The 25,677-nt window shown below is 40.5% G+C and overlaps 1 protein-coding gene across 2 annotated transcripts in view; it reads left to right on the forward strand.

The window, feature by feature from the left end:
• Window positions 1–25,677, forward strand: part of FGF12 (fibroblast growth factor 12) — a gene marked incomplete at both ends in the record, with an annotated part of 359,536 nt that overhangs the window by 123,845 nt on the left and 210,014 nt on the right. For both annotated transcript variants that reach the window (XM_080918844.1, XM_080918843.1), the window contains one exon: window positions 24,769–24,879. In XM_080918844.1, the coding sequence (XP_080774970.1) occupies window positions 24,769–24,879 (111 nt within the window). The remainder of the gene's footprint in view (window positions 1–24,768; window positions 24,880–25,677) is intronic.

The following is a 25,677-nucleotide window of genomic DNA, read 5'->3' on the forward strand; positions in this document are numbered from 1 at the left end:
TTGATTTATAAGCTCCAATATTAAAACACTATATGGGCCTTCATTTTCTGTTGATTCTACAAACATTAGGGATAGCCTTGTATAATAATCAACTTAAAAATACATTTTATGGAACATACACAGAGAGGTATTTAACATATTAAAAACTATACATAAATGTATGATAAATTATTACTATGTCATAGTATAAACATACACCCTAAGAGGAGGAGCTCAGTGGTCATGAGATAGTTGATATTCTGCACACACCTCCATACACCATGTTCAGGGTATTGCAATTGTTTATTGTCAAACTCATACTGATGTTCTGCACATCTTTTCCCTTAAATCTACCTGTGTATTGTCTGCCTATCTATCTACCTACCTATATTGATCTATGTACCTATTATCTATCTAACAATCAATATCTGTTATCTATCTGCCTATCATTTCACCTATGAATAATTGATCTGTAACTTCTTCCGTCAGATTAGGACATTATAGCACAGGAAAGGCAAGTAAAGGTTAGTGGCAGAGTTAGGAATTGAGGTAAGAACAGATGACACTTAAGACAGATTCTTCCACCTTTCTGTCTTCCTGGGGAAGCACTGGGTCACTTATAAAATGGATGCTGACTAATTGTGCTCTGCCCAGTTCAAAGGTGTGTCTGGGGTATCATCACACACAGGATCATCTACAAATGGAACTTTAGAAGTTCAGCAGAGGGAAACCCATGGTGGTTCAGTAAAGCAAATGTTCTCAGAAGATACTCAGTGTAGTCTGAGAGATTTTTTTTTCTCCTTAAGAATCCTCACATATGCACTGGAACTACTGGGTGAGAATTATTTGCTATAAAGAGGAGCCACCACATTTGGAATCTCCTCGATGCTTCTGCAACTGAATAAGCAAATTGGCATCTGTTAGAGCATTCTTTCCTTCTGTTTCAATGAAGTTGTTTTCTTCTGGCAGAAATGACTCCCCTTCATTCTGTTTCCTCCACTCCTACCTCCACAGAGAAGGTGAATTAACTATAACCCTTTACCTTGGGTTCCATGTTTCATGCTCATGTATAAAACACCAAGCAGTTTATTCATAATCCTTTATCTTTGTTCATTTTGTTCATGGAGAGAAAAGGAAAGAGGGAGGGAAAGAGGGATGGAGAGAAGAGGGAGAGAGAGGATAATACTGCTATTTTTCTTCATCTCCCATTTTTTTCTGACTATGGCATCACCAATAAGCACTAACAAAACTGTTGTTGCCTCTGCTGCCAGTGACTTCCAATATTTTAAGCCCAAAGGGATGCCACCAGTGACCCCTTGGGGCACTTGCTACTATTGGTTAGTCTTCCTTTGAAAATATTCTTTAATTCTGTCTGAATGCTTCTTGTGGTCCTTGGTCAGCTTACCCTCTCTGCTACTGAATCCATGAATTTGCAAGGCTCTGCTCTGGACACTTAGCACCTAGTTTATATTGCTCAGGTACCAGCAGGGCTGCACTGATGTTCTCAGTAAAGGCCACTTTCTGAGCTCACCTGCAAATGTGTTTTACAGTTCCTCTTTCCACATGGGAATAACCAGAACTGGACATCTAGATTTGCTTAAATCTATTTCTCTCCTACTTTGAGAGTAGACAGTCTTTGAGAAGAAGTCTCAAAGTTTCTTTGCAACCCTTCTTGTCTGAATCAGTAATCCTGAAGTCCCGCTTTAGAGGAGAAGGGGGTCTCTGTCAAGCATAACCACACAGACTTGCTTTAAAACTGCCCTTCACTATTGCAGTTTATTAGCGGGGTGGCATAGGAACTGAGCAAAGCATATACTCCAGAGCAGCCATACAAGTTTGCACATAGCTCCTCGATGGAGTTGTTGCAGCTCCCTGACATTTCACAGAAGCACGCCATACTGCCAAGCTCTCGGTCAGTACAGCTCAACAGACGGGCTCTTGCTTGGCTCAATGAAGTATAAATTCTTCATTTCGTTCCTACCTTATAGGGAGGCTATATGTTTTTGTGGTGAAATAGAACAAGTAGGGACCTACCCTCTGACATACCCACTTTCAATTTTCACTCTTCTCCCACAGCATTTTCGCTTCTGCCGACATGAAGTTATTATGTTAAGACAATGCTACACCCCACACTAATGTCCATCTCTATCACTGTCTCCTTTCCATCAGTCTACCTGTGGTAAGGTCGACCCCTCCTTATATGCCTTCTTGACTTTCTAGAATTCTCTACAGGGCTTTTAAAGTACAGGTCAGGTTGGATGCTTTCATTCTAAAACTTTTTTTGTGACATTTTATTACTTTGCACAACAATAAAAAAAATCTGTAATCTATTCTTGCTTTAGAATGATTTTTAAAAACCAAATTTAGTAATTATTTGTTTTCTATCTTAATAATTATGCATTTTGCTGTTTAGAAGAGATAATTTCAGTATATTGTATGACTATAAATAGTAATGTTATAGTAGTGTCTTAGTTAATTGTCAATTTCTGTGACACATTACCATGTCCAAGGTAAGAATTTAAAGGAGCTATGATTTCAGAGGGTTAGAGTCCATGGTGGTGGAGCACAGACATGGTGGCAAAAACAGTTGAGAGCTCAACATCATGATCTACATGTGGCAGGTAGAGAGGTCTAATTCAAAGTTCTGTTAAGTCTTTTGAAGCCACCAGTGACATACTTCCTCTGGTAAGGCTACACTTCCTAATTATCCTCAAACATTGAAGTGGAGATCAAACACTCAAATTTATGAGTTCATGCAGCTATTCTCATTCAAATTACCACCTTAGAAGTGTATAATTTATTTATAGCCAACATCTTTTGGTCAATTGCTGGTCTTAGATTAGTAATAGTAAAGGGAATAGGAAGTACCATTGCTTGGTTAAATTACCTGTTTCCTTCTCTCTCTCTCTCTCTCTCTCTCTCTCTCTCTCTCTCTCTCTCTCTCTCTTTCTTTCTTTTCTTTTTCTTTTGAGACCTTTAAAACTTTGTTTTGTTGTTGACCACAGAGATGATTGGTGAGAAAACAAAGCCTATTAGTTTTAGACAAATGGGGGATGAAGTCAAAGACCATATTGTATTATTTAGCATTTTACAGCTGTGTACTTTAGGTACTGGCACAGAGGAGGCAGTCTGGACATAGATGATCCCCTCTATTGTGTGGCTGATGGCTTAGTGCAATAAAATTGTGTTGCTCTGGCTCTAGCTCCCATTTTTGCATCCCTGTTTCCCTGGAGACTCTTGGTTTAGCACAGCCTCACGTTCATCATCTTGGGTCACTTTTTACTCCCAGCATCTAAACTCCAGCCACATTTTTAGTGTTTTAACACAACCCAGCCATTTTTTGCTTTTAAACATACCCTGTTGTCTCTGACCTTGTGTGGAACATTATCCTCCTTCAGCTCTGACATCTTCTCTCATCCGTCCATACTCCACTGACCTGGTCCCTGCTTATTCTTCTGGACTTGTCTTCTTGTGTGTTCTAGTAGCCATTTTTCCTTCTTAAAGAGGTGGTAAGTCCCAACATTTTTTTTATAGTCATTTTCTGATTTACAGTTAATTAATTGTAGAATTATTCATTTGCAGTCTATGCTTTCCACTAGAGGGTCAATTTCATCAGGCCACTGGCCAATGCTCTCATATTTACAATTGTGTGCCTTGGCAGAAGATCAAGGACAGAATTCTGGGGTGAGGAAAGGTCAGCCTGGGAATGGGAGGAATGTGAGCCGGCATGCTCAGGACATGGGTTTGGTGTCGCCAGTTATTTTGGTATGTATCGTTAAGAAGACACATGGGAGTTGTCACTTGTACATTTTCAGTATTCACATTATAAACCATTGAGTAAGTATTGCTCTGTAAAGCAATCATTTAAGTGCTGTTTGGAAACGTACAATTGCTCTAAGAGGCAACCAGCTCTGTGCCTTTTAATGTGGTAGCCACTAGCTACACATGGCTTTTGAGCATTTGAAAGTGCTTAGTCCAAAGTGAGATATGGTGTAATTGTAATCTACTCAGTAGATTTTGATAACAGTGTGAGAAAAAAACATGGGCATAAAGCATCTTTACTGTATATTTTGGATAAGTTATATTAAAATATATTATTGAATAATTTCACATCCCTAGCTTATGGTATCTAAATGTGACTACCTGGACCATTTAATAACACTTAGCTGAAGTGCACTGAAGGGCTTTCAGGTAGCACTGACCTCAGAAAACAATGTGATGGTCTTTTGCTTGCTACCAGATTTCAAAAGCAAGGAAAGCTGCTGTGGCAAAATGGGGCAACATCTCCTGGCAGCACCGTTGCGTGGGGAAGCCTCAAATGTTCAAGTTTCCTGCTTACGGATCAATTAGGGTCTTGTATTCTCTGAGTTGGTTTTATGATCTGTCAGAAGTAGAATGCTTGCACATGAATGATATTTTTCAAAAAAAAAAAAAAAAAAAAACCATCATCACCATTTTTTCATAATGCATGGTATAGATATGTGTTCTCTCTTGTGACTACCCATTAGCTAATAGCCAGCATCTGCATTTCCTCACCTAGATCCTTAAATGGAGGTTGGGGTTTCCACACAAGCGCACAAGAAAGCTGAGGGAGTATTAAGCCTTGAGATATTCTGAACCTTTTACCAATGTGAAGAAGAATGCTGAAATCAATTATAAAATATTCTACCTCCAATGCTAAGTTCCAGAACTTTGAATTCCAAGAAGATGTCAGTCCATTAGTCAAACAGATGAAATATGCTTCTCCCAAGGCATTGTCTGCAGCACAGGCAATTGTAATTCTTAATAATGAGCCAAGAAAGGGAAGCTTAGGTACCTGGAATTGAAGTTACACTTCATTCAATTATTGGTGAATATTAATTATTATTGCTTAAACTTGGAATTGATTTAGAGTTCTTTGAGATTTCTGGCAGAGCCTTTAATTTAAGACTTATTGTTAATTTCTGGAAATCCCCTCCCCACCCATAGCACTAAAACATAAAATATCTTTGATCTGCACTACTGTGGTGGTTGAGTCTGCTCTGATCTGAGTATCTGATAGCAGGAAATAAATAGTGTACAGTAAGACAGGAAGTCAATGTCTTATCACTAATACCATTATTGTTTTAAAGACATAGGATAAAGGTCTACAAAATCATCTCAGTAGTATAACTTATATGAAGATACTGAATCATGAAGGAACTACAGAATGATGAGGATGGGTTCAGAGATTAAGCTTTCTACACAATATCCCTCCCCTCAGAGTAAGATAGAGATATTTCTATTAAGTTCCTGTGAGACATTATGTGCCTTGAAGTGTACCAACCAGAAATTAATATTAAAAGACAGGTTAACAAGGTAGCATTCCTAAGTATGTGAAATATCAGCAGGACAATCTACAGTTATTAGTGTGTAGTGTGTGTGTGTAACTGTGTGTGAGTGTATATATGTGTATGAGTGTGTGTATATATGTGTGTGAGAGTGTATGTGTGTGTGAGACTGTGTATGAGTGTGTGTGTGAGTGTTTGTGTGTGTGAATATGTGAGTGTGTATATATGTGTGAGTGTGTGTCTGAGTGTGTGCATGTTTTAGTGCTTGAGAGTGTGTGTGTGAGTATGTGTGAGTGTGTGTGTGAATATGTGAATGTGTGTGTATGAGTGTGTGTGTGTGAGTGTGTGTAATGGAGAGAGGGAGGATTTATATGAATTCTTGTATGCGGGTATTTTATCAGTTTCATACCTTTGCTGATTTCTGAGCAGACATGGACCATTGGGAGTGTCCCTCCTGTTTGTTATATTTCTTCCTGTATTACCCAGTGTCAGGTCACACACGGGCATGTGTTGGGTCACCTCCCCGAGGAGTTATAGATTCACTGAGAAACCAAGTAGCAAATACAGAAATTTTACAATACATCCTCTCCCACTCAAAGAGACAATTCTGACATTTTATTTGGTCGTCCTTTAACTAGCTTGTCTTTTATATGCATTGACATCTTTAGAAAGTGCCATAGGCGTGAATTGCATGATCCTTTGGACAAACAGGCATGTACTGTTGAAGATGGATAGGAAACACTCCTTATACCATAGCTTTGGGAGTAATAAGATTAAAATCAGATTCACAAATCAGTGTTGTTTGTGTAAATCACAGTGTAAACGTACTAGAGAGTATTTTAAAAGAGATCTCTACCACAGAAAAGTAACTCTCATTCTATCGCTGATGTAACACAAGCAGACAGTGTTTATGGTAGGTAGCCTTTCAATCAGCAATGCAAATAGACTAAATCATGGTAACTAATAACCCAAGGTTTAGCTGTTTAGATTTATGGCTGCAAATATAGTTGGGCTTATAAATTTGCATTTTTAACAAAAAAATACGGTCGTAGTTAAAAGGTCTGATTGTCAGGTAGTGACCCTGAAATACATCTCAGAAATCATTTCTTTTATGAAGGTGCTCCGAGCCCTTACTTGTGAAATAATAATACTTGTGGAATAGCAGTAGGTTTCTGATAAGTGGTTTGTAGTCCTCTAGGGAAAATTCCTGTTTAAATCTGAATCTTTCTAAGCCACAGAGTAGATGACTGAAAATACTTTTAAGATTGAAAGTTCAGAAACAAGTAACTAAGGGGCTTCCTGCTGGGTTTCAAGATCCTTGCATAGAAATTGGCTCTATTCTTTCACTTGCCAAATGCTCAGATGGGACACTATGGGTGTGCCCATGTCCCAGTCCTTCCCAGCATCTTCCCTCTTCATCTCTTTGTGACATGAGTCTCACGGTGTGCCATTTGTTAAAGGAAGTGTAAGAAACGTTGATGAAATGATGAGACTTTGACGGTTATAATGTGAGCTGTTATAAGAGACCTCTGCCTCTCACTTAAAATAGAAACATCTGTAGGAGGGCTATTACAACAACAACAGTTAAAATGCACAGCACAGCTCAAAATGAAACGAGGGAGATAGATCTTCAGGTGCCAAAATAAGAGCAAATTTGTAGGTACATGAAAGAGCGGGAAGTGACCTGTGCACTTCATGGGGAGCTGCCAGATTAGGACTTAGACACCATGACTTGGATTTGGTCTTAAACCACCATACAGCCACAAGCCCTTGGAACTGTTTTTGCCAGACAGAGACTTTGGTCCATCCTGGGAAAGCGTGACTGGAGAAAAATTTTCCACCTGCTAAATAAAACTGAAAAGGGTGGGGAGATGGGAGGAAGTGAGTCACTGGGGGTACGCTCTCATGGAGGCAGGGGGCGGGGGTTTAGGATGGGGGGATTCCAGAGGGTAAACTGGGAAAGGAGATAACATTTGAAATGTAAGTAAAGCGAATATCAAAAAAATTCCATCATTAAAAAACAAAAACAATAACCAAAAAGGACTTAGCACGTCAGGACAGAGGGTCATTGGGTCACTGGACCACGTCCCAGGTGAAGTCCCATCTTATATTCTCTCTGTCCAACTGGAGTTCTAATCAGAAAGGCTACATAAATACTTCCCTGCAGCTGGATAGATCCATAAGGTATATAGCACGCAAAAAGATTATGTTAAATTCTCAGTGCGGGGCAGCACAGATATGTCCCTACTATGAAAATATTATGATCAAATGGTAAATCCATGAGGCAAATAAATCCTGAAGTTCTAGACACTAGGTAAACCTGATGAAAATTTACCAGAAGCATATTTGGAATGTTCATTAATTGAAAGAAGCAGAAGACACGAAGGCAGGCAGAAACCACAGGGCAGTGTGGGGAAAAAGAGATAGGGGCTAAGAATTAAAATGCAGTAATTGTATTAGGAGAGAAAATCTATGCATGTATTCAAAAGGAGACTGTATACAATAGAAAGGAAAATGATTGAATTTGAAATGAAATCAGATAAAGTCACTCAGAGTGCTTCCCAGCGAGATTAACACAGAAGTGGAAAACGCTGAAGGAGACTTTAAAAGGGAAATGGAGCATAGACAGAGAAACTCCAACCTGCGTGCAGCTCAAGTCCCGAGGGGACACGGTGCTACATCGTCTATAACCAAAGAAATTAAAAATGAAGCTGCAAAACTCTAAAGTTCATATGACCTCCTTTCCTGGTGCGGCTTTTAAAGGAAATCCAGATGTGTAAATGCCTTGGCAAAGTCACATGACACACACACAACTGTCTCCAAAACAATCAGAGAAGAAATGACACGTTATACAAGTGGAAGATAGAGTCTTGGAGAGTCTTTAATAAGAGCTGCTAGGAGACAATGGGAACTTATTTTCAAGATTCAGAGCGAACAAGTGCAGCCTTTCTTTTGGGGTTGCATGTTCAGTTAGCTACAGGTAAGGGAAAAAAAGCAAATGGCAAGGGAGAGCCAGGAAGAAGGTGGGAGGGAAGGAGGAAGAGAGGGAGACACACACACACACACACACACACACACACACACACACACAGAGAGAGAGAGAGAGAGAGAGAGAGAGAGAGAGAGAGAGAGAGGGAGAGAGAGAGAGAGAGAGAGAGAGAGAGAGAGAGAGAGAGAGAGAGAACATCATGATAATGACAAACACTGAGAAAGTCTTTCATTTCTAGGCCTTCATTACTAGTTCACAAGGAGGGACTGACTGTAGGGATGGGTTTAAAGAGACAACTCAGCATATCAAAGATGGTAAGAACACTGGTAAAACTATTGCAAAGACTGAAAAGGATCTTATGAGAAGTGTGGGGCTTAGAAAGAAAGCAAATGAAGCTGGGACTGCAGTAGTGGAATTGTAGGAGGTTAACTGTTTTGTTATTTGTTTGGTAAGAACTGGGTGATCACATCTGCACCTCTAATTGCTAAATTAGAAATTTGTGTAAACTTATGAAAGGTTAACCAGCATCGGTGGTACACACCAGGAACCCAGTGCTTCAAAAGTAGAGAGACTGGGGGGGGGGATCAGGATTTAGTTCAAGGCTATCTTTTGCTAAGTTGTGAATAGAAGGCCAATCTGTGCTATTATGGGGTTTGTTACACACACACACACACACACACACACACACACACACACACACACATGAGAGAGAGAGAGAGAGAGAGAGAGAGAGAGAGAGAGAGAGAGAGAAATATACAGAAACCAAGTCATAATTTCCAAATTAAGATAGAGAAAAGCTGGAGGGAGAGTAAGGAGAAGATACTTGAAATAGGGGAATATAAAAATTATAAAGTCAAGACATGCATGAGGAAAAGAACCAAGCTGAGAGGTAAGGTAGAAACAAACCAGCCAGATCACAAGGAGCTGAGGATGCATGTGGTCTTCTGTTGGAGGGATTTCCAGATCAGATAAAAACCCCAGATCCTAATTTATCAACATGCTGCTGAATGAAGTAACTCTCTGGATGACTGTTACTTTTTACGTAGAGATAGATATACAGCACACAAAGCTGCATTAGGCACGGTTTGTAGACAGAAGTAAGGCAACAGAACTGTGAACTGGAATTTACAGTATGGCTGCACTGTGAATTCAGAATTATGTTTGGGTTCCATTAGGGAGGTAATGACATCAGTGGGATGCCTGGATATTTGGAATCTGGAAAATGGTTTGGTGCAATTGGACGACATACTAGTGTTTGGTGATTTGGGTGGAGTGGGGCTATGAGAGGAGCAAGCGGGATGGGAGCTTGCTCTCTAGACTGTGGGGTCAGGAGACTGCTGTCTAGACTGTGGGGTCAGGAACCTGCTGTCTAAACTGTGGGGTCAGGAGACTGCTGTCTAGACTATGGGGTCAGGAGCCTGCTCTCTAGATTTTGGAGCCCAGAGCCTGCCCTCTGAACCCCAGGGCCATACAAAGCCCATATTAGAGCTTTTTTGCTTATGGAATGCGGGAGCTTCAGGATACTCTTCATTGTCAGTTTTATATTTTTCCCATGCCCAAAATGTTTGGCAATAAAATGGAGTTGAAATGGCTGGTGGTTAGGTAAAATTATTATGAGTATGAAAATAAAAATGACAATCAGCGAACCAACTGCTACATGGTACACCAAGAACTCCTTAGGCAGTCAATATCCTAATTAAAAGAAAAGATTCCAAGAACATCCTATCTAATTGATTCCCCATTTATGACAACAAGGAAAATCCATATGCAGAATTGACTGTGTGGGTACTCACTCAGAAGAAGCCTTTCTTTTTGCTGGGGTTAATCCAACATTCTAAAATTGAACCAGGTTTCTTTTGAGTGAAGCAAAGCAGCATCTTTTCAAAACATCAAATAAATGTTTTTTCCTAGTTTTGTTTCTGTGGAACAAAAAAATTCAACCTATAGTATAGTGTTTATTGTTCTTTAAAAGTTTTTGTTTTATGTGTGTGTGTGTGTGTGTGTGTGTATCTGAGTGTGTGTATGGTACCACATTTGTGCAGGAGCCCATGGAGACCAGAAGAGGACATCAGATGCCCTGGTGCTGGAGTAACAGATGGTTCTGAGCCATCATTTGGGTACTGGGAACTGAATTCAGGTTCTGTGCAAGAACAGTAACTATCTTACTAGTTCCTCTTTATGGTTCTTGATGGGATATGTGCCCTATAAGTGCAAAAGTGCTTGCAATCTTAAAAATTGATTATTGGTATTAAAATCTCACTGTCCCCTACCTCAGGGTTGGGAAGATTAAAAAACATGGTCCAACCAATTTCAGACCCTAAAGTGTGCTTCTTGCAGTTTACTATGAAAGTAGAGAGCTATAAGTCTCAGACTGCCTGGATCCAGAATGGCTACCCTGGGGAGCATAATCTCTCCTTTTCTTTCTTCGTGGGCTCTTTAGGGTCATGGCTCTAAATTCATAGTCACACACAGTGTGGCAGTGGCTTGTACCCATGTTGGACTTGTCCTGAGAGCCTTCCAAATGTATATGGGCTCTTCTAGCACAACATACATGTCTCCATCTCAAAATGTGTTGCCGTTTGTATTGATAAATACTTTCAGGTGCTGTATTATCAAGAAACCAATAGTTTGCACACACCTAGTGTGCAGTGCTTGCAATTAAACTGCAAAGTTTTAAATGTCACCTGATTTACAGTGCTGGGAAATGCTCACCTATGGGGGAAAAAAAAAAAACAAAAAAACAAAAAAACAAACCTCTTTCCCTTACTGCAAATAGCTCACATGCATCTGTATCTACCTTAAAATTCTTTGGGGTTCTTGGATCCTATCTCTGCAGCTACTGAACTTTCTGCCATCATATAGATGGAGCCCAATGCCCAGAGAAATGAAATCAGTTCATTAAAGAACTTTGATTACTAAATTGTATTGGCAATCATTTTTTTAATAGATGCTACACTCTAGATGTAGAGGTAGATGTTGAATGATACCTAGAAATTATCTATCAATATATTAGGATGCATGTCAGGAAGGAGAAACCGTGCTAACATGCATATAGATGTAAATTTAGACTTGGGGGGGGGGGGGTTCAGCAGATCAGTAAAATGGCTGCTACTCATCTCAAGAAGTCAATGCAGGCAAAAGGAAGTACAGGGGCAGATAGCCCTAGGCCTGAATGGGAAGAAGGGCGTGTGCCTAGAGCCCAGTGATCCCGGCAGAGTAAATTGAGATACGATGGGACAGCAGGAGGAGCCAGATGGTCCAAAGCTCTTCAGGCTATGGTAAGGGTTTGCTGTTTTATTGTAAATGAAATAGGAAGCTATTAAAGGGCTTCAGCAGGAGAGTGGCATGAGCCAATTTATATTGTAAAATATTACCTCAGTTGTAGTGTGGTTTGGAAAGAGCGTTGGTATTGGTTGAGAGGCTGTCAGCGTCCGGTCATCGGCTGGACAGGAGTGGTAGCATTGGATAGAGAGGCAGTATTTGGGATCAGCCAGGGTGTCTAGAAACCTGTGAGCTGAACTCCCTACTGTGGACACTTCCTATTCCTATATGCTAGCAATAGCATGGATCCCGGTGGATGCAGCCTCATGACTGATGGGTGGTACCCTCTAGCTCTCAGTATCGCAAAACACAGGAAGTTACTATGATCAGTCAACTGGCCCAATCAACTTGAGACTTTGGTGTTAAAAAAAAAGATTATAAAATCCCTATGATACCACAACTTCATTTTCCATGTGGGTAATTTGGATCTGGGAGATACCAGGGAATTCCCCGGACTTTCTCATTGGAAACGCAGGGCAGTCTGGGGAAGGCTCAGCATCTGTATGAGCTGTGATTTGAGACACCTGCCCAGGGTCACCTCTGCCAGATAATGCGCACTGTTCATTTCTTTCTGGCGCTAAAAGATGTATCTGTGAAAATAAAATAAAACTTTAAGAGTAACAAATAACAGATATTTTCCCTCCAGTTGTAGTTTCCATGTTCACAGAGGCGTCTGTGGTCCCTCACCTTTTTTTCATTTTACTTGTGTTTGTGCCAGGAGGCCAAAAGCTCTTTTCAACTTCAGATTAATGTCTGCCATTTACTTCTGGCCTCTTCCTTTGTAGTTTTCCTGGGCTGATTGATGGCAGTTAAGACAGACGAGAGATTGAACTGGTATATTATATTTAGAATAACAGTATATGATCAGTGGGGATGCTCAGCAAAGATATCCTGCAAGCCTGTGTCTGGCTGTGATTAACCCTATGACTTACCTCCAGTTTCCAGTTTTCTTTCTCAGTTTCTTTAAAAATATGTATATTTATACACTCAGGGCTAGAGCATGTCTTATGGGATTATTTCCACAAGAATACAATGTTGCAATCCACACAATGTTCTAAACATGGAACATTTGTTATCTTTTCATTTTTATGGTTCCTAACCATAGGTTTTTCTGTATAAACTGCATCTTAGTGCTCAATCTACACTATAATTGTGGATACATCCTAACCATGTACTATCATATGCACTCTTAAATCCCCAGAGTCATCTTCAGACATGGGGCCTGATCATTTCATCTGTTACGCAAGAGGCAAAGTATGCCTTGTGCTTGAGGAGATGAAAATGCTTTTTGGATTCTGCATGACCAGTTTGAAAAAAGCCCAGTGCTCTTTGTGGAGACATGAAAAGTGCCTTTCTTTTCCAGGAGTAAAAGACAGAGGGCCACAGTGAGGATTAGAGAGCTCTGACTCTGGGGTTAAAGGATGTGCAACTATCATGGTTTCTCCTCGCCTTGGTATTTTGATTCTTCACTGATAAAGGAAGCATTGAATGAAATCTTACTGGGTAGTTCTTCCAGGGCTCAACTCTTAAGTCTGAGGTCAACAGGTTTGAATTATCTTGTGTTCTGTGTTCCCAAGAGCCCTAATATCAATTGTGAACTACCCATTCCATGTTCTACCGAGAGCCATGCTCTTTCCACATCTACCTCTCCTGATGGTTATCTGAGAAAACTGCCTTAGTTAGGGTTTCCATTGCTGCAACAAAACACAGTAACAAAAAAGCAAGTTGGGGAAGAGATGGGTTTGTTTTATATTCTCTTCCACATTGTAGTCTATCATTGAAGAAAGTCAGGACTAGAACTCAAGCAGGACAAGAACCTGGAGGCAGGAGCTGATACAGAGGCCACAGAAAGGTTCTGCTTACTGGCTTGCTCTCCACGGCTTTCTCAGCCTGCTTTCTTATAGAACCCAGAGCAACAAGCTTAGGAAAGGTACCACCCACTATGGGCTGGGCCCTCCCTCATTGATCATTGATTGAGAAAGTGCCCTAAAGCTGGATCTCATGGAGGAATTTTCTCAACTGAGGCTCGTTCCTCTTTGCTGACTCCACCTTGTGTCAAGTTGGCACAAAACCAGCCAGTATGCCAGAGATCTGTGGCTCAGCGAGGTCAGCCACCCAGACTATCCTGTCTGATCAGAGATTCCTAGGAAGCAAGAAATAATTTCTATTGCTGGAAATGGCTTCCTTAAGCATTCTTCACTCTTGGGTTCCCTTAGAAATGGAGGTGGATTTGGACTTGGGGAAGAAAACGTTTCAGTAGTGGAGAGAGACCTCATATCTACCATCCATACTCTCTTTAAACATAAACAGGATGGTCCCAATAAGACTGGGTCTTTGTGGACATCTTCACCTTTTGGCCTTAAGATATGGAATAACTCTCTCTTTGTGACTGCTGCGGTTACTACAACATAGCACAGAATGCAGTCATCTGAAAACCAAAAGCCTTTTTCATCTTGTTCCCAGTTTAAAAACAAAAACAAACAAACAAACAAATCTCCAAAACTCTTATGTTTTCTCTGTGGCCCAAAGACATGCTTCTCAAAGAGGTTTGACTAGGATAGCCCTTCGATGTGAAAAGATTCTTTTTTTATGACTAGTGCTGGTGTATTTTAAAATGTGTTCTTCGACTCATTACATAAAACCCAAGTTTGAATATACATACATGCATGTGGCTGTAAATAAGTATACATATATAGAAGATATAGATTAAAGTTTTGAACATATAAGACACATAGTAAAAATAACGTAGATCTCCTGTTTAAAGGATGAAATAAAACATTTGCTTAAAGCATTAGATCTGTGTACAGACCTCCAGATGTTCCTGTGTTCTTTCCACTGTCCACTCCAGTGGCATTTGCACCCCCAAATTATCTCTCCACATGCTGACCACCATGTATCTTTGGAGGCTCTGAACATATTAAACGCATGGTTGCTTCTGCTAGAGGAAAAAGAAATCCTCTTGCTTCCTCGAGGCTATCTAAAATGGGATTTCCTCTTCAAATTCTTTCCTAACTGCCTTTTGTCTCACAACCTGCCATCCCCGGGTAAAATTAGCCTCTGCACCCCGCGAATTGGTGGCATTTTATTTGTTATGTATGACAGCACTTTTCATGTTCACTAGAGGAATGATTGGTTGTGGGAGCCTCCCTGATGAGCCGTGGGCGCCTTCCAGGCAGGAAGTGTGTTTCTTGCTCATCTTTGTACCCGACACCTCACACATGTCGGAAGTCAGTAAATGGTGTTTGAGTTATTTTAAACTTTCACGAGCACAATAAAGGGAAGGGGGCTATGTTACAAGGAATGAAAATGGCTCACTACAAAAGTCTCGTCACTGTGGGAGCTTTATGTCTTAGGTCAGTTTTCTCCCTTGCTCTCATCCTTAGGAAGAGGACACTCCTGAAAAAGATGGATGTCTCTTTCCATTTAGCTTTGAGGCAGCATGAAGGTTAAGGATTGCCCATCTCAAGGTCACTTGATTCCTCTTGAAGAGCAAGGCAGCTCCATGCTTTGGAGACAGTGCAGTTTACGGAGGCTGCTGCTGTGCCCGTCAGACTGTGCAGTGTAAAGGCTGGAGGCATTGTATTAAAGGCCTGTGAATGGCTCTTTCTTACAAATGAGCTTCTCTGAAAATCACAGGTGACAATGGAAAATGCCAGCTATAACTTACTCATTCAGTGTTTGAACAGTATCCACTCACCCAGGGACTGCTACTGGGCAGGAATGGGGCAAGGCTAATGAAGGATTTAAGGTTCCTGCCCTTGAGAAGAGGGTAGTTAATTGAGAGAGGGAGGGAAGAAGAGAGAGAGAGAGAGAGAGAGAGAGAGAGAGAGAGAGAGACAGAGAGAGACAGACAAAGAGAGAGAGAGAGAGAGAGAGAGAGAGAGAGAGAGAGAGAGAGAGAGAGAGAGAGAGAGAGAGACGCTGAAGATTGAGATGGAGAGTCAGGGGTGAGAGACAAAGAGACAGAGACAGGGGAGGGGAAAGAGAAACAGAGACAGAGACAGAGACAGGGGACAGAAAGACAGAGACAGGGGAGAGACAGAGAGACAGAGAAAGACACAGAGAGACAGAGAAACAGAGTGAAAGACACAGGGAGAGAAAGAAAGAAAGATAGAGAGATAGATAGATAGATAGACAGACAGACAGACAGATAGAGAATGTTAGCAAACAACTGTAACTATGACTCCTCAACTAGTCTGTATATTAGCGAATGTTGAGACAGAAGATGTATTTTACTTTCAGGTATCAGGAAAGACCCCACAGGTCAACTATCTGATAGGGAGTCATGGGGTAAGAGGAAGGTAGAGGGCATGAGTTTAGATCAAAGGGAATTCTGAAATCAAGGGTTGTGAGGTAAGGGTTGACAAACCCTCTGTACAGAGTCTAGTAGTAAATATGTTTGTCTTCACAGACTTTAAGATCACTCTTGTAAGTGAGTGTCTCTGGTTGTAGTGTAGAAGGTGCTATGGAAAATGATGAGCAAATGTGGTTATGTGCCAATAAAATGTATTCTCGACGTGGACAGTGACAGGCCTGTGCTTTGTGCCTCTTACCATGGAGGAAGGCTGGCCCTTCAGTGAACCTCTAATCTGATTTACTGTTTGAGTTCCTGGGATGATCCATTGTAGCTTTCTCTGGAATTTCACACAGGGCTGTAGGATTCACTTTCTTAACTGTTCACCGCATCACATTCCTCTCTAGCATGCGTTTTTCTCCATTGCCTTTATTTTCAATTAAAGCAACTTTAGCAAGTCTTGATTAAGGATGTAGCTGTTTATCCGTTTCTTTATAGTATTTCTTACTAAGCTGTATCATTCTTTTTTTTTTCTTTTGTCTCTGTTTGATTCAGTCAGATTGATTAAGATGATGTCTTCTTAGCACCAATATTATGATTTATTTAGCCATATTGAAGATTAGGAGATTTTTTTTTTTAAACCAGGAATTAACCTCATGAAAGTCAAGTCTGGTGTGTGGTGTGGTGTGGTGGTGGTGGTGGTGGTAGTGTGTGTGTGTGTGTGTGTGTGTGTGTGTGTGTGTGATTGGGCCATTAGTAAGAGCTGAAGGAGAGAACAACATCCCTAAGGTACATAACTGCTGATGGTATTCCTTGCCTTGTTTGTCTGATGCAGACACTAGAGCTCCTGACAGGAAGTGGCTCTCTGTAAGCTTTGGAGCAGATCCTACCAGTCTCCAGTGACACATCCTCAGCCTCATGCTTCAGTTCTTGAGGATGTTCCTTTTGTCTGCAGTGCACTGTGTAGTGAATGAGAATCCTCCAGGCTGTTTCTCCTCTTACTAAAGAGCATACATTTCTAATAAATACCTCTAGCCCATTAAGGCTGTGATTTTTGTGCTGTGCCCTAGGTCCAGATAAGTTCTATTAGTTTTCATGTGTCATACTATCTTTCATGTCTGATTTATGTATGATTTGTAAATATGTCCTCATCTATACCTTTTATGTATGGTTGGTCACACCATGGCTTCTAATGAATAATCTCCAGCACCTATAGTCTACTTTTGAAATCTGCAGTGATAAAAGACCCCAGAAGCACTTGACCAAACTTACTCAACAGCCTCTACAGTTTAAGTTATTTTAAGTGGGTGGTACTAAACCATGACACAGAAGACCTACTTGTAAATCAGATTGTGCGTGTGTGTGTGTGTGTGTGTGTGTGTGTGTGTGTGTGTGTGTGTGTGTTAACATTACCAAGAAATTTTGCATTGGTAAACAGTTTGTTTCAGTTCTCTCTTGAAAGCACAAGCTAAGAGAACAGAGAAGGGAAGTTTTATTTAGTAGTCACTGGTTCACCTGAAACTTCCAGGTGAAATCGGGATTCAGAAGCACCATCACTCAGTGGCTCATCCTTGGAGAATGCCCGTGCCCTTCACTGCACTCTGACTTGGAGTTTCCCTGCCCATTGGTAGAAGGCATTCTATCCTCAGGTCACCTGTTCTCCTTTATGACCATTTTCGGAGCATCTTTTTGACCTGCTCTGTTGTAGCGTCCACCCATTGGCCCTGGTGCTGACCCTATGGGTGCTTCCCCAATTGGATGCTCATTATTTGGGTCTGCTTTCCAGCATATGAAGTCAGTCTAGGTATCCCCCAGTTCCCTGCTACTTCAGGATGCATATAGACTGCACACTCAGCCAGACTTCATACGCTAGTCTTTTGAACCCTCCTTAGTTTGTTTGCTTTCATTTCGAATATGGTCTTGTTCTCCTCACCTCCCCCTCCTTTAAATAAGTGAACCAACAGTGATGGGACCCTAGGTGCATGACTTTACCCCACTTCATCCTTTAGAGCCCTGGAACTTGGGTGGAAGAAATACATCTTTAGTGGGGGTCAGTAATCTTGCTGGTAAAAGGAGGGAGAATCAGTATCACTTGTTATCAGAGCAGTAAACTTGGGCTTTGTGGGGACAGCACAGAGGAGTGCCTGCGATGAGGGAAACAGGCTCAGCACACATGGCCGGAATGGAACAAGAACTGCTCACCCTCCAGCTCTAATCTGCCTTCCAGTTACGTCATGATCCTAAGCCTTGTTTCCTTTTAATTTTAGAGTAGCTTTTACATGGATTCATATTTGCTAATTTGGGGGACAAATATTGCCCAATTGGTCCTATTTAAATGCAATCTAATTTTAGTACTGAAGTTATATTCATGCACAGAGTACACAGAGGTTTTTATTTTTTCTTTCTTTTCACTCCTACTTTCCAGTGATCAACTAGGACTCCAATAACAAATTCACAGCAAGACAGTTCCACCTTGCCCTGCCTTCCAGACTCTCCCCCTCACCTCTTTCTATCTTTCATGCCCTCTAGTTCTTTTTGCCCACTGGGTGTTCAAGATACCTAATATGTCTACTCTTTGGAAAGAAGAGGATGCCATTTATATAGAAAATGCATTTTTTTAAAAAAATGGTCACTTCTCTGTGTCACATGTGGGTGACCTTCATGAATATCCATTTTCTGATTTCTGAGCCTCAGTTTGTTTTATTGCTTAATTAGCTTTTATCTAGAAAATGACATAATATCTGCCTGTGGGGACTCACACCTGTAAGCCTATTACTATGGAAACCCAAACAGGCTTCTTGCTTGAGTTTGAGAGCAGCCGGACTATGTAGACTGTGCTATACCAGTACAAACACTGTTCAAAGAACTATGAACAAAACAGGAAATGATGAAGAAAGCATCAGATGTCATGTGCTTCCCATTTCTGAGACACATTCTATTTCCTGCAGTTTGCTATTCATCCTAAGCTGTAGGATTATGTCCCCAGGTTTTATCTTTGCCTCAGCTTCCACCGTGCTCCTAGACAACTGCTGACTGGCATTGCTTTCCCTGCCATCAGGAATATCTAGAAAGCTTCCTCTGGTGTCATATTTTCAGAATATCCCCGAATTCGAATTTTCTCTTGAAAACAACCTTTTGTGTGTGGGATTCTATCTACCCTTTAGCTCTGTCCTCACCCAGCCTCTTACAGGATTTGGAGAAAGACATTTCTTTTTTCATTTTCTGTAATTTCAACTGTGATAAGCCTTTTGTGTATTTGAGAAGAGAATTCTCCATTTTATTTTGGCAGAGTCTGACATAGCTCAGAATGACTTTGAATTTGCTATAAGGCTGGCCTTGAACTCCTATTCTTTACTTTCCCCCTGCCAATTACTGGGATTACAGACATGCATCCCTAACTTGACTAATCTTGTAATAGTTTCTGATTGAAAACTTATGGTAACATAGTTTTCATATGATTCACATCTAATTTTTTTATTAATGTCCTTCATTATTTTGAGACATTTGTCACAATTAAGAGTTAATTTTGATGCATTATGATGCACGGAAATCTAAACTTTATTCAGATATTCCTCCCTCTTCTATCCTGTTTCTTTTTACTTCTGTCTGTCTCTGTGTCTTTCTTTCTACTTGGCAGAGTCACCTGTTTCTTGCTTCTGCCACAGCCCACCAAGTTCTGCTATGCCAGGCATGTGCCCCCATACCCCTTAGCTTCCTTCATTTTAAGCTTACTAACATTTCAGCTCTGAAACACCACATTAATTTTAACTATTATGCCCCCATTTGTTCTTCTCGCTCATGACATTTTTCTGTCTTCTTTTCATTGAAGACCTTGAAGTTTTTGAGAGGCTTGAGTCAAGAGTTTGGTGTGTCCAATTGATTGCAACCTGCCTGTGTTTCTCTCACAGTTAGAAGTCATACATACTTTTACTTATTTATTTTTTTGATGAAAAGTCACAGAGGTAAAGTGCCATCTTGGTGGATCATGCCAGTGATACAAGTTCCCACCATGTTTCATTCTGTCTGGTCTTATTGTTGGTCATGTGGCTGAGGCAGGACTTTGTTGTGTTTCAGTAAAATCACCCCTCCCTTCTCTACCATACTGTTCTCATTTGAAGAAAGCCACCACATGGAGCCAATGGAAAATTTGTTGGTTCTTTACCCCATTGCCCATGGTAGGTATGTCTAATAGTTATTTATTTTCTCTATTGGTTATTCAGAGTGCGGCTTTCTTCCAATCCATTGCTCCAGCATCCCCCTAGGGCTCAGCTGTCTTAATCCAGAGAGAGTGTGGCAGAGAATGTTTGCTTTTGAAAGCCTTGGCCTGGAAATGGCACATATCACTTCCACTTACATTCCATATGACACTCTCTCATCTGCCAAGCCTAATTGTGAGGCAGGCTAGGACATATGGTCGAGCTGGGTGCCCAGGAAAAGGAGGAAATGGATTCCAGCAAAATGCTAGCGGTATTGTCACTTCCACTGTGAAGTAGTATAAAAGGCAACAGACTAACTCCTCTGCTGCCATTAGATAATTCTGCCTCCAGCTTATTAATGAACAGAAAGAAATAATAGAAGAACATCTCAACCTCAAAGTTGTTTAAACTGTAAAGAACTCGATAAAATTTATTTCAATGACTTATTAATCTTCACCACTTCATTAAATTTACTCTTGTTCCATAACACGCTCACTTGCATGGCAGCATTTGAGAACTTATATTCTGTGTTTTATCTGGACTGTATCAAAGGCAGAGGTGGCTTGCTGTGTTTTCTGATTGAAATGTCCATGTTTGTATTTGGTTTTGTTTCTCTCTCTCTCTCTCTCTCTCTCTCTCTCTCTCTCTCTCTCTCTCTCTCTCTCTCTCTCTCTCTCTCTCTCTCTCTGTCTTAGCCTCAGAGTAGAAAACACTCTGCTTGGTATCATGCACTCAGAACGTTAGCACTGGAGAGGTGACACAGGAGGATTTCTGGAGCCAACTGACTGCCCTGCATAGACTACTTAGCAGACCTGTAAGAGTCTCTGTTTGAAGAAAAGATGAACTCAGGTCGTGCCCGAGGAACAATACATGAAGTTATCTTTTGGCCTCCTCACTACTCACCCATATTTATTTATTATCTATCTATCTATCTATCTATCTATCTATCTATCTATCTATCTATCATCTATCTATCTATCTATCTATCTATCTATCTATCTATCTATCTATTTATATATCATCTATCTATCTATTATCTATCTATCTATCATTTATCTATCTATCATCTATTGATCTATCATCTATTTTTATCATCTATCTACCTATTTGTCTTCTATCTATCTATCTATCTATCTATCTATCTATCTATCTATTATCTATCTATCATTTCACCTTCTCTTACATACATACATGGGAACACATGTACACACATATATGTATATATTCCTATACACATAAATACATAATACTCTGGGGAGGATAGACTAGTCATTCCTTAAGTGGCAGTGGTCTAGATGTCTAACATAGACAGAATTAGTCCTTGCTTTGGGGATCATCATGCCACATTGCTTCATTCACTAGTGTCACCCCGTCCCCCACCAACATTACTGCTATGTATGTTTCATGCATTAGGCTAGGTGCTCCCTGAGGGATGGTACAGGCAAACCCACCCCCTTCTCTTAGCTTCCTAAGCAGAGACTGACAAAGAATATGTTTTGAAATATGCACAGGCTGTGTGTTTAAGTATTTAGTATTTCTGTCAGATATAGTAAGACACACCCTCCACTACACAAGTTCCGCATTTATGCTGGCCAACCTTTCTGGAGGGGATACTTTTGGCTGGAGCCTGGAAGGGCTGTTATTAATTGAGAGAACAGAATGGGACACTGCTTTACAGGTAGTCGGCACAGCATGTAATGGCTTGTGCTGGGTTTGGGGCATGCTCAATAGGTGTGCTGGTCTGCTGTGAAATCTCTGTGATGCAGGACATTTGTGTTTCTAGATCATAATATAATTAAAGCTCAGATCCATGTCTAAGTCCTCACTGCTCTTGGCGCAGGGAGGTGGGGTAAAGATCTGCTGCTCATTATTCTAAACACAAGTTACCAACCTGAACTCCCAGAGTCCCAACAGGGGCATAGTCACCATGGCAAAAGCAGTGTTTAATTGCAGATGGAGAAGGAGGAGCATGAAGAAAACAAACAATCATTTGCAGCCTTTAATGAGTAAGCCACCTTGCATCTCATTACCAAGGAAGCTCAGACTTCACAAAGGGACCTCAAGCTTATCAGAGAGACATGGGTTGAGCGACTGCTGTCCCTTTCCCTTGGTCATTTTCTGTCTTCCTGTTTATTCTCAACCTGCCGTTTACAGTTTACATCGTTCCTTCCCATGACCAGCCAGCATTTCACCAGAACAGACCCAGGAGGCTTGCAGTCTGCTCTCAGAGTGCTGTCTTTACCCCTGTGGCTTCCTTGGTTTTCAAAGTTGAAAGTTTACATGTTAATTAGGGTTTCTAGGCTTATGGACTTCTCTGGTTCAGACTGTCACATAGTTCTCCATTTGACATTCTCTGGAGTTACAGTCTGAGTAATTCTTTTTTTTTTTTTTTTTTTTTTTAAATTCAGGTGAGAAACTTGAGACCCAGGTGATATGTTGTTTGCTCAAGACTTATGAAGAGCTGGGCTCTCAGATGGGTTTCATGTCCCCATTTGGACCTAGAGTGGAGAGGGCCGTAACAGAAGCCCTTTCCAGCCACGCAGCCTCATCACAGTTAGGCACAACCATTTGTTATGTAGCTGTGGTTTGTTTGTTTGTTTGTTTGTTTTTTCTGACATAGCCTTTGTATGTAGTGTTCAGTGAATGCATAGAGAGCAAATCCTGTCACTCTAATATGACAAAAAGCAAACCATGAAAAGTACACAAGGCCCATTTTGTTTAACTTTCAGGTTGTATTGATAAGGAAGCTTGGATCTACAAATTAAAAGCATTTAATTTAATTGAAAAGGATATATAGCTATTTTCCCAGAATGCCCAGTTTCAAATTTAGTTCTGTATTTGCCCTGTTGTTCATTTTGAATTATCTCTGTATCTCTTTTGTTTCTTAGGGCACCTTGACGCCACACACATTACTCTGTGTTTTAAATTATGAGCATCAATCACACATTGGATTCCTGTTAGAACTAAACATCACTGAGGTGTTCAGTCTGCCTGGGATACTCACAGAAATAGGGGAACAAAGGGAAATTGTTACCCATTATTATTTGGCTAAACACAAAGGCTGGGGCTGATGGGCATAAACTCAGTGATTGTCCTTTGGCAGACACCATCGTTGACTTCAATACCAATGATCTGGTTTCTATCATTTGCCTCAGTTTATACCAGCAGAGCAGCCAACTTCCTTTTCTCTTATGTATTGTGGTTGTGTTTATTTGATCTCAATCTGGGGCTTCTATTCTGTCTTTGATTATTCACTTCTTAGATAAAAGATACATGTGATCTGTAACTTTTAATAAGACTTCCACAGCATAAGGGTTGGGTAGATATCTCTCCTTTAAGCTATTATATCTATTTCCCAGCCAATAACCCTACTATATGATTTGCCATACTTCATCCGGGCTGCTCCTAACTCCAGCTAGCCAACCCACATGGACATTATCTTAAGATTAGCACCCCATGGTGGTTTCTCCTCTCTCAGCCATCTTCTCTCTCCCTCTTGCTCTCCTCTGACCTCAAGGCTGGAAACACCAAGCCCTGCTTATCTCAATGTTCTACACCTATAAGCTGTACGCTTCTTTATTCACCAATCAGAAATAATTTGGGAGATAGGGTCACAGAGCATCATGTGGGTCTATGTGTGAACATTTTCATCTCTGGGGTCAATCTGGCTTCAGGATCCAGTATTTACATTACAATATAAGGAGCCTCAGATCAACCCAACACACGTATGTTTTACAAAATAATTAGAGCTATAAATAGTCTAAGATAATTTTCATTCATCACTGGAGATGAAATGATGGTGAGTTTGTTGCTATAGGGTCCACTGCAATAAAAAAAAAATCTGCAAATGTTTATATTAGCTGGTGCACAAAACTGTACATGTGCTACAGTTATGCATTTAGTTTTGTTTTGATTTGATTTATATCAGTGAAGTGACTTTGGCTGGGCCCCTCTGTGGTGAATTGAGTTTGGCTGACCCATTCTTGGTGAAGTGACTTTGGCTGGTCCCTCTGTGGTGAATTGAGTTTGGCTGACCCATTCCTGGTGAAGTGACTTTGGCTGGGCCCCTCTGTGGTGAATTGAGTTTGGCTGACCCATTCCTGGTGAAGTGACTTTGGCTGGTCCCTCTGTGGTGAGGATTAGTGACTGATCATCTCATCTCCTCTCAGTTTGTCTTTGACTTGTAGATCTTTCTTGTTGAACTTGATAAGATTTTTTCAAAAACTAAGAGCTTCTGGCAGGTGCCTTGGCATCCAGCAGAAATGAAAGTCTCCAAGACCCCAATTATGACACCAGGGTTATGATGGTCTTTTTTGTCTTTTCAGTGATGCTAAAATATAACCACAAACTTGGGGGGGTATCCTGTCATCATGTAGGAAGATAACAATATGTAGAATAGGGGGTGATAATTCGCTTTTTTATATGTCTGCATTTCTAACTATAATTAGCATTAATATTTACTCACATGTGATGTGTTGTTTCAAAGTATTATGGTCCTGCCTCTAGGAAGGAGAAAAGTGCAGCCATTACGCTAAAATGAGCCCCTTCCAAATGCTAATTTCAATATTTATGACACAGGCATTTATGCATTTAGCTATAGAATGTATTTATCAACTTGCAAGTGTGCACTTTTATAAACAAAATAAAAAAAGCAAATAATTATTTCATCTTGTCTTGCAGAACCCCAGCTGAAAGGGATTGTGACAAGGTTATTCAGCCAGCAGGGATATTTCCTGCAGATGCATCCAGATGGTACCATTGATGGGACCAAGGACGAAAACAGCGACTACAGTAAGGAACGCCAGCACTTGCAATGCAGTGCAAATAGCATGCATGGCCCAACACAACCATGTTTGATAATCAGTGAGATAAGCTTTCCCCCTGTTCCTTTCTTGTAGCTTTATTCTCATATAGTATGCAGAAAAAGAAAGTACTATATCAGAAAGGCTATGCACTCGATGAGAAGATAGGAACCTTGAAAGATGTCCAGTAGTCATTAGATGAGAATGCTTTCTCACTGGACTGTCTCTTGTCAGGGTGATAAATGCTCACAGAAATAATACAGATCTTTCAACACAAGGTGGTATTTAAATCTTGGACCCAAGTGATAAACAATTCTCAGAGCCCCAGTTTTTGGTGGAAATCATTACTTCTATAGGCAAACACCTAACACACAGGCTTTATCATTTGGTTAAGGACAAAATTTCAATATAACCATGACAATTCTCAATACAAACGCACACACACACACACACACACAAAGTTAATAAAGACTGGTACGTAGAATATGGACTTTAAAATCAGTTTTGAAATTAAGGTTACAAATATGAAAGATTATTTTAAAGTCTCCCAGAAATAACCACTAAACAGTAGAGTTGACACGTTCTAAAGCAAATATAGTTTATCAAAACATGAAAGATTATATTTGTATTTTTGGAAACATCACACATGTTTTAGAGGTGAGAATAATGGCTTTTATAATTTCCAATTTCTCCACAATCATATAGGTACCTCAGACTAAATTCTAGTGTGCCACAGTTTTGCAGGTTATCATATAGTTTTTATAATTTTGTTCACATTTATTACTAG

This window comes from Micromys minutus, assembly GCF_963924665.1.
Source record: "Micromys minutus genome assembly, chromosome: 7".
In the NCBI taxonomy this organism is placed as follows: domain Eukaryota; kingdom Metazoa; phylum Chordata; class Mammalia; order Rodentia; family Muridae; genus Micromys; species Micromys minutus.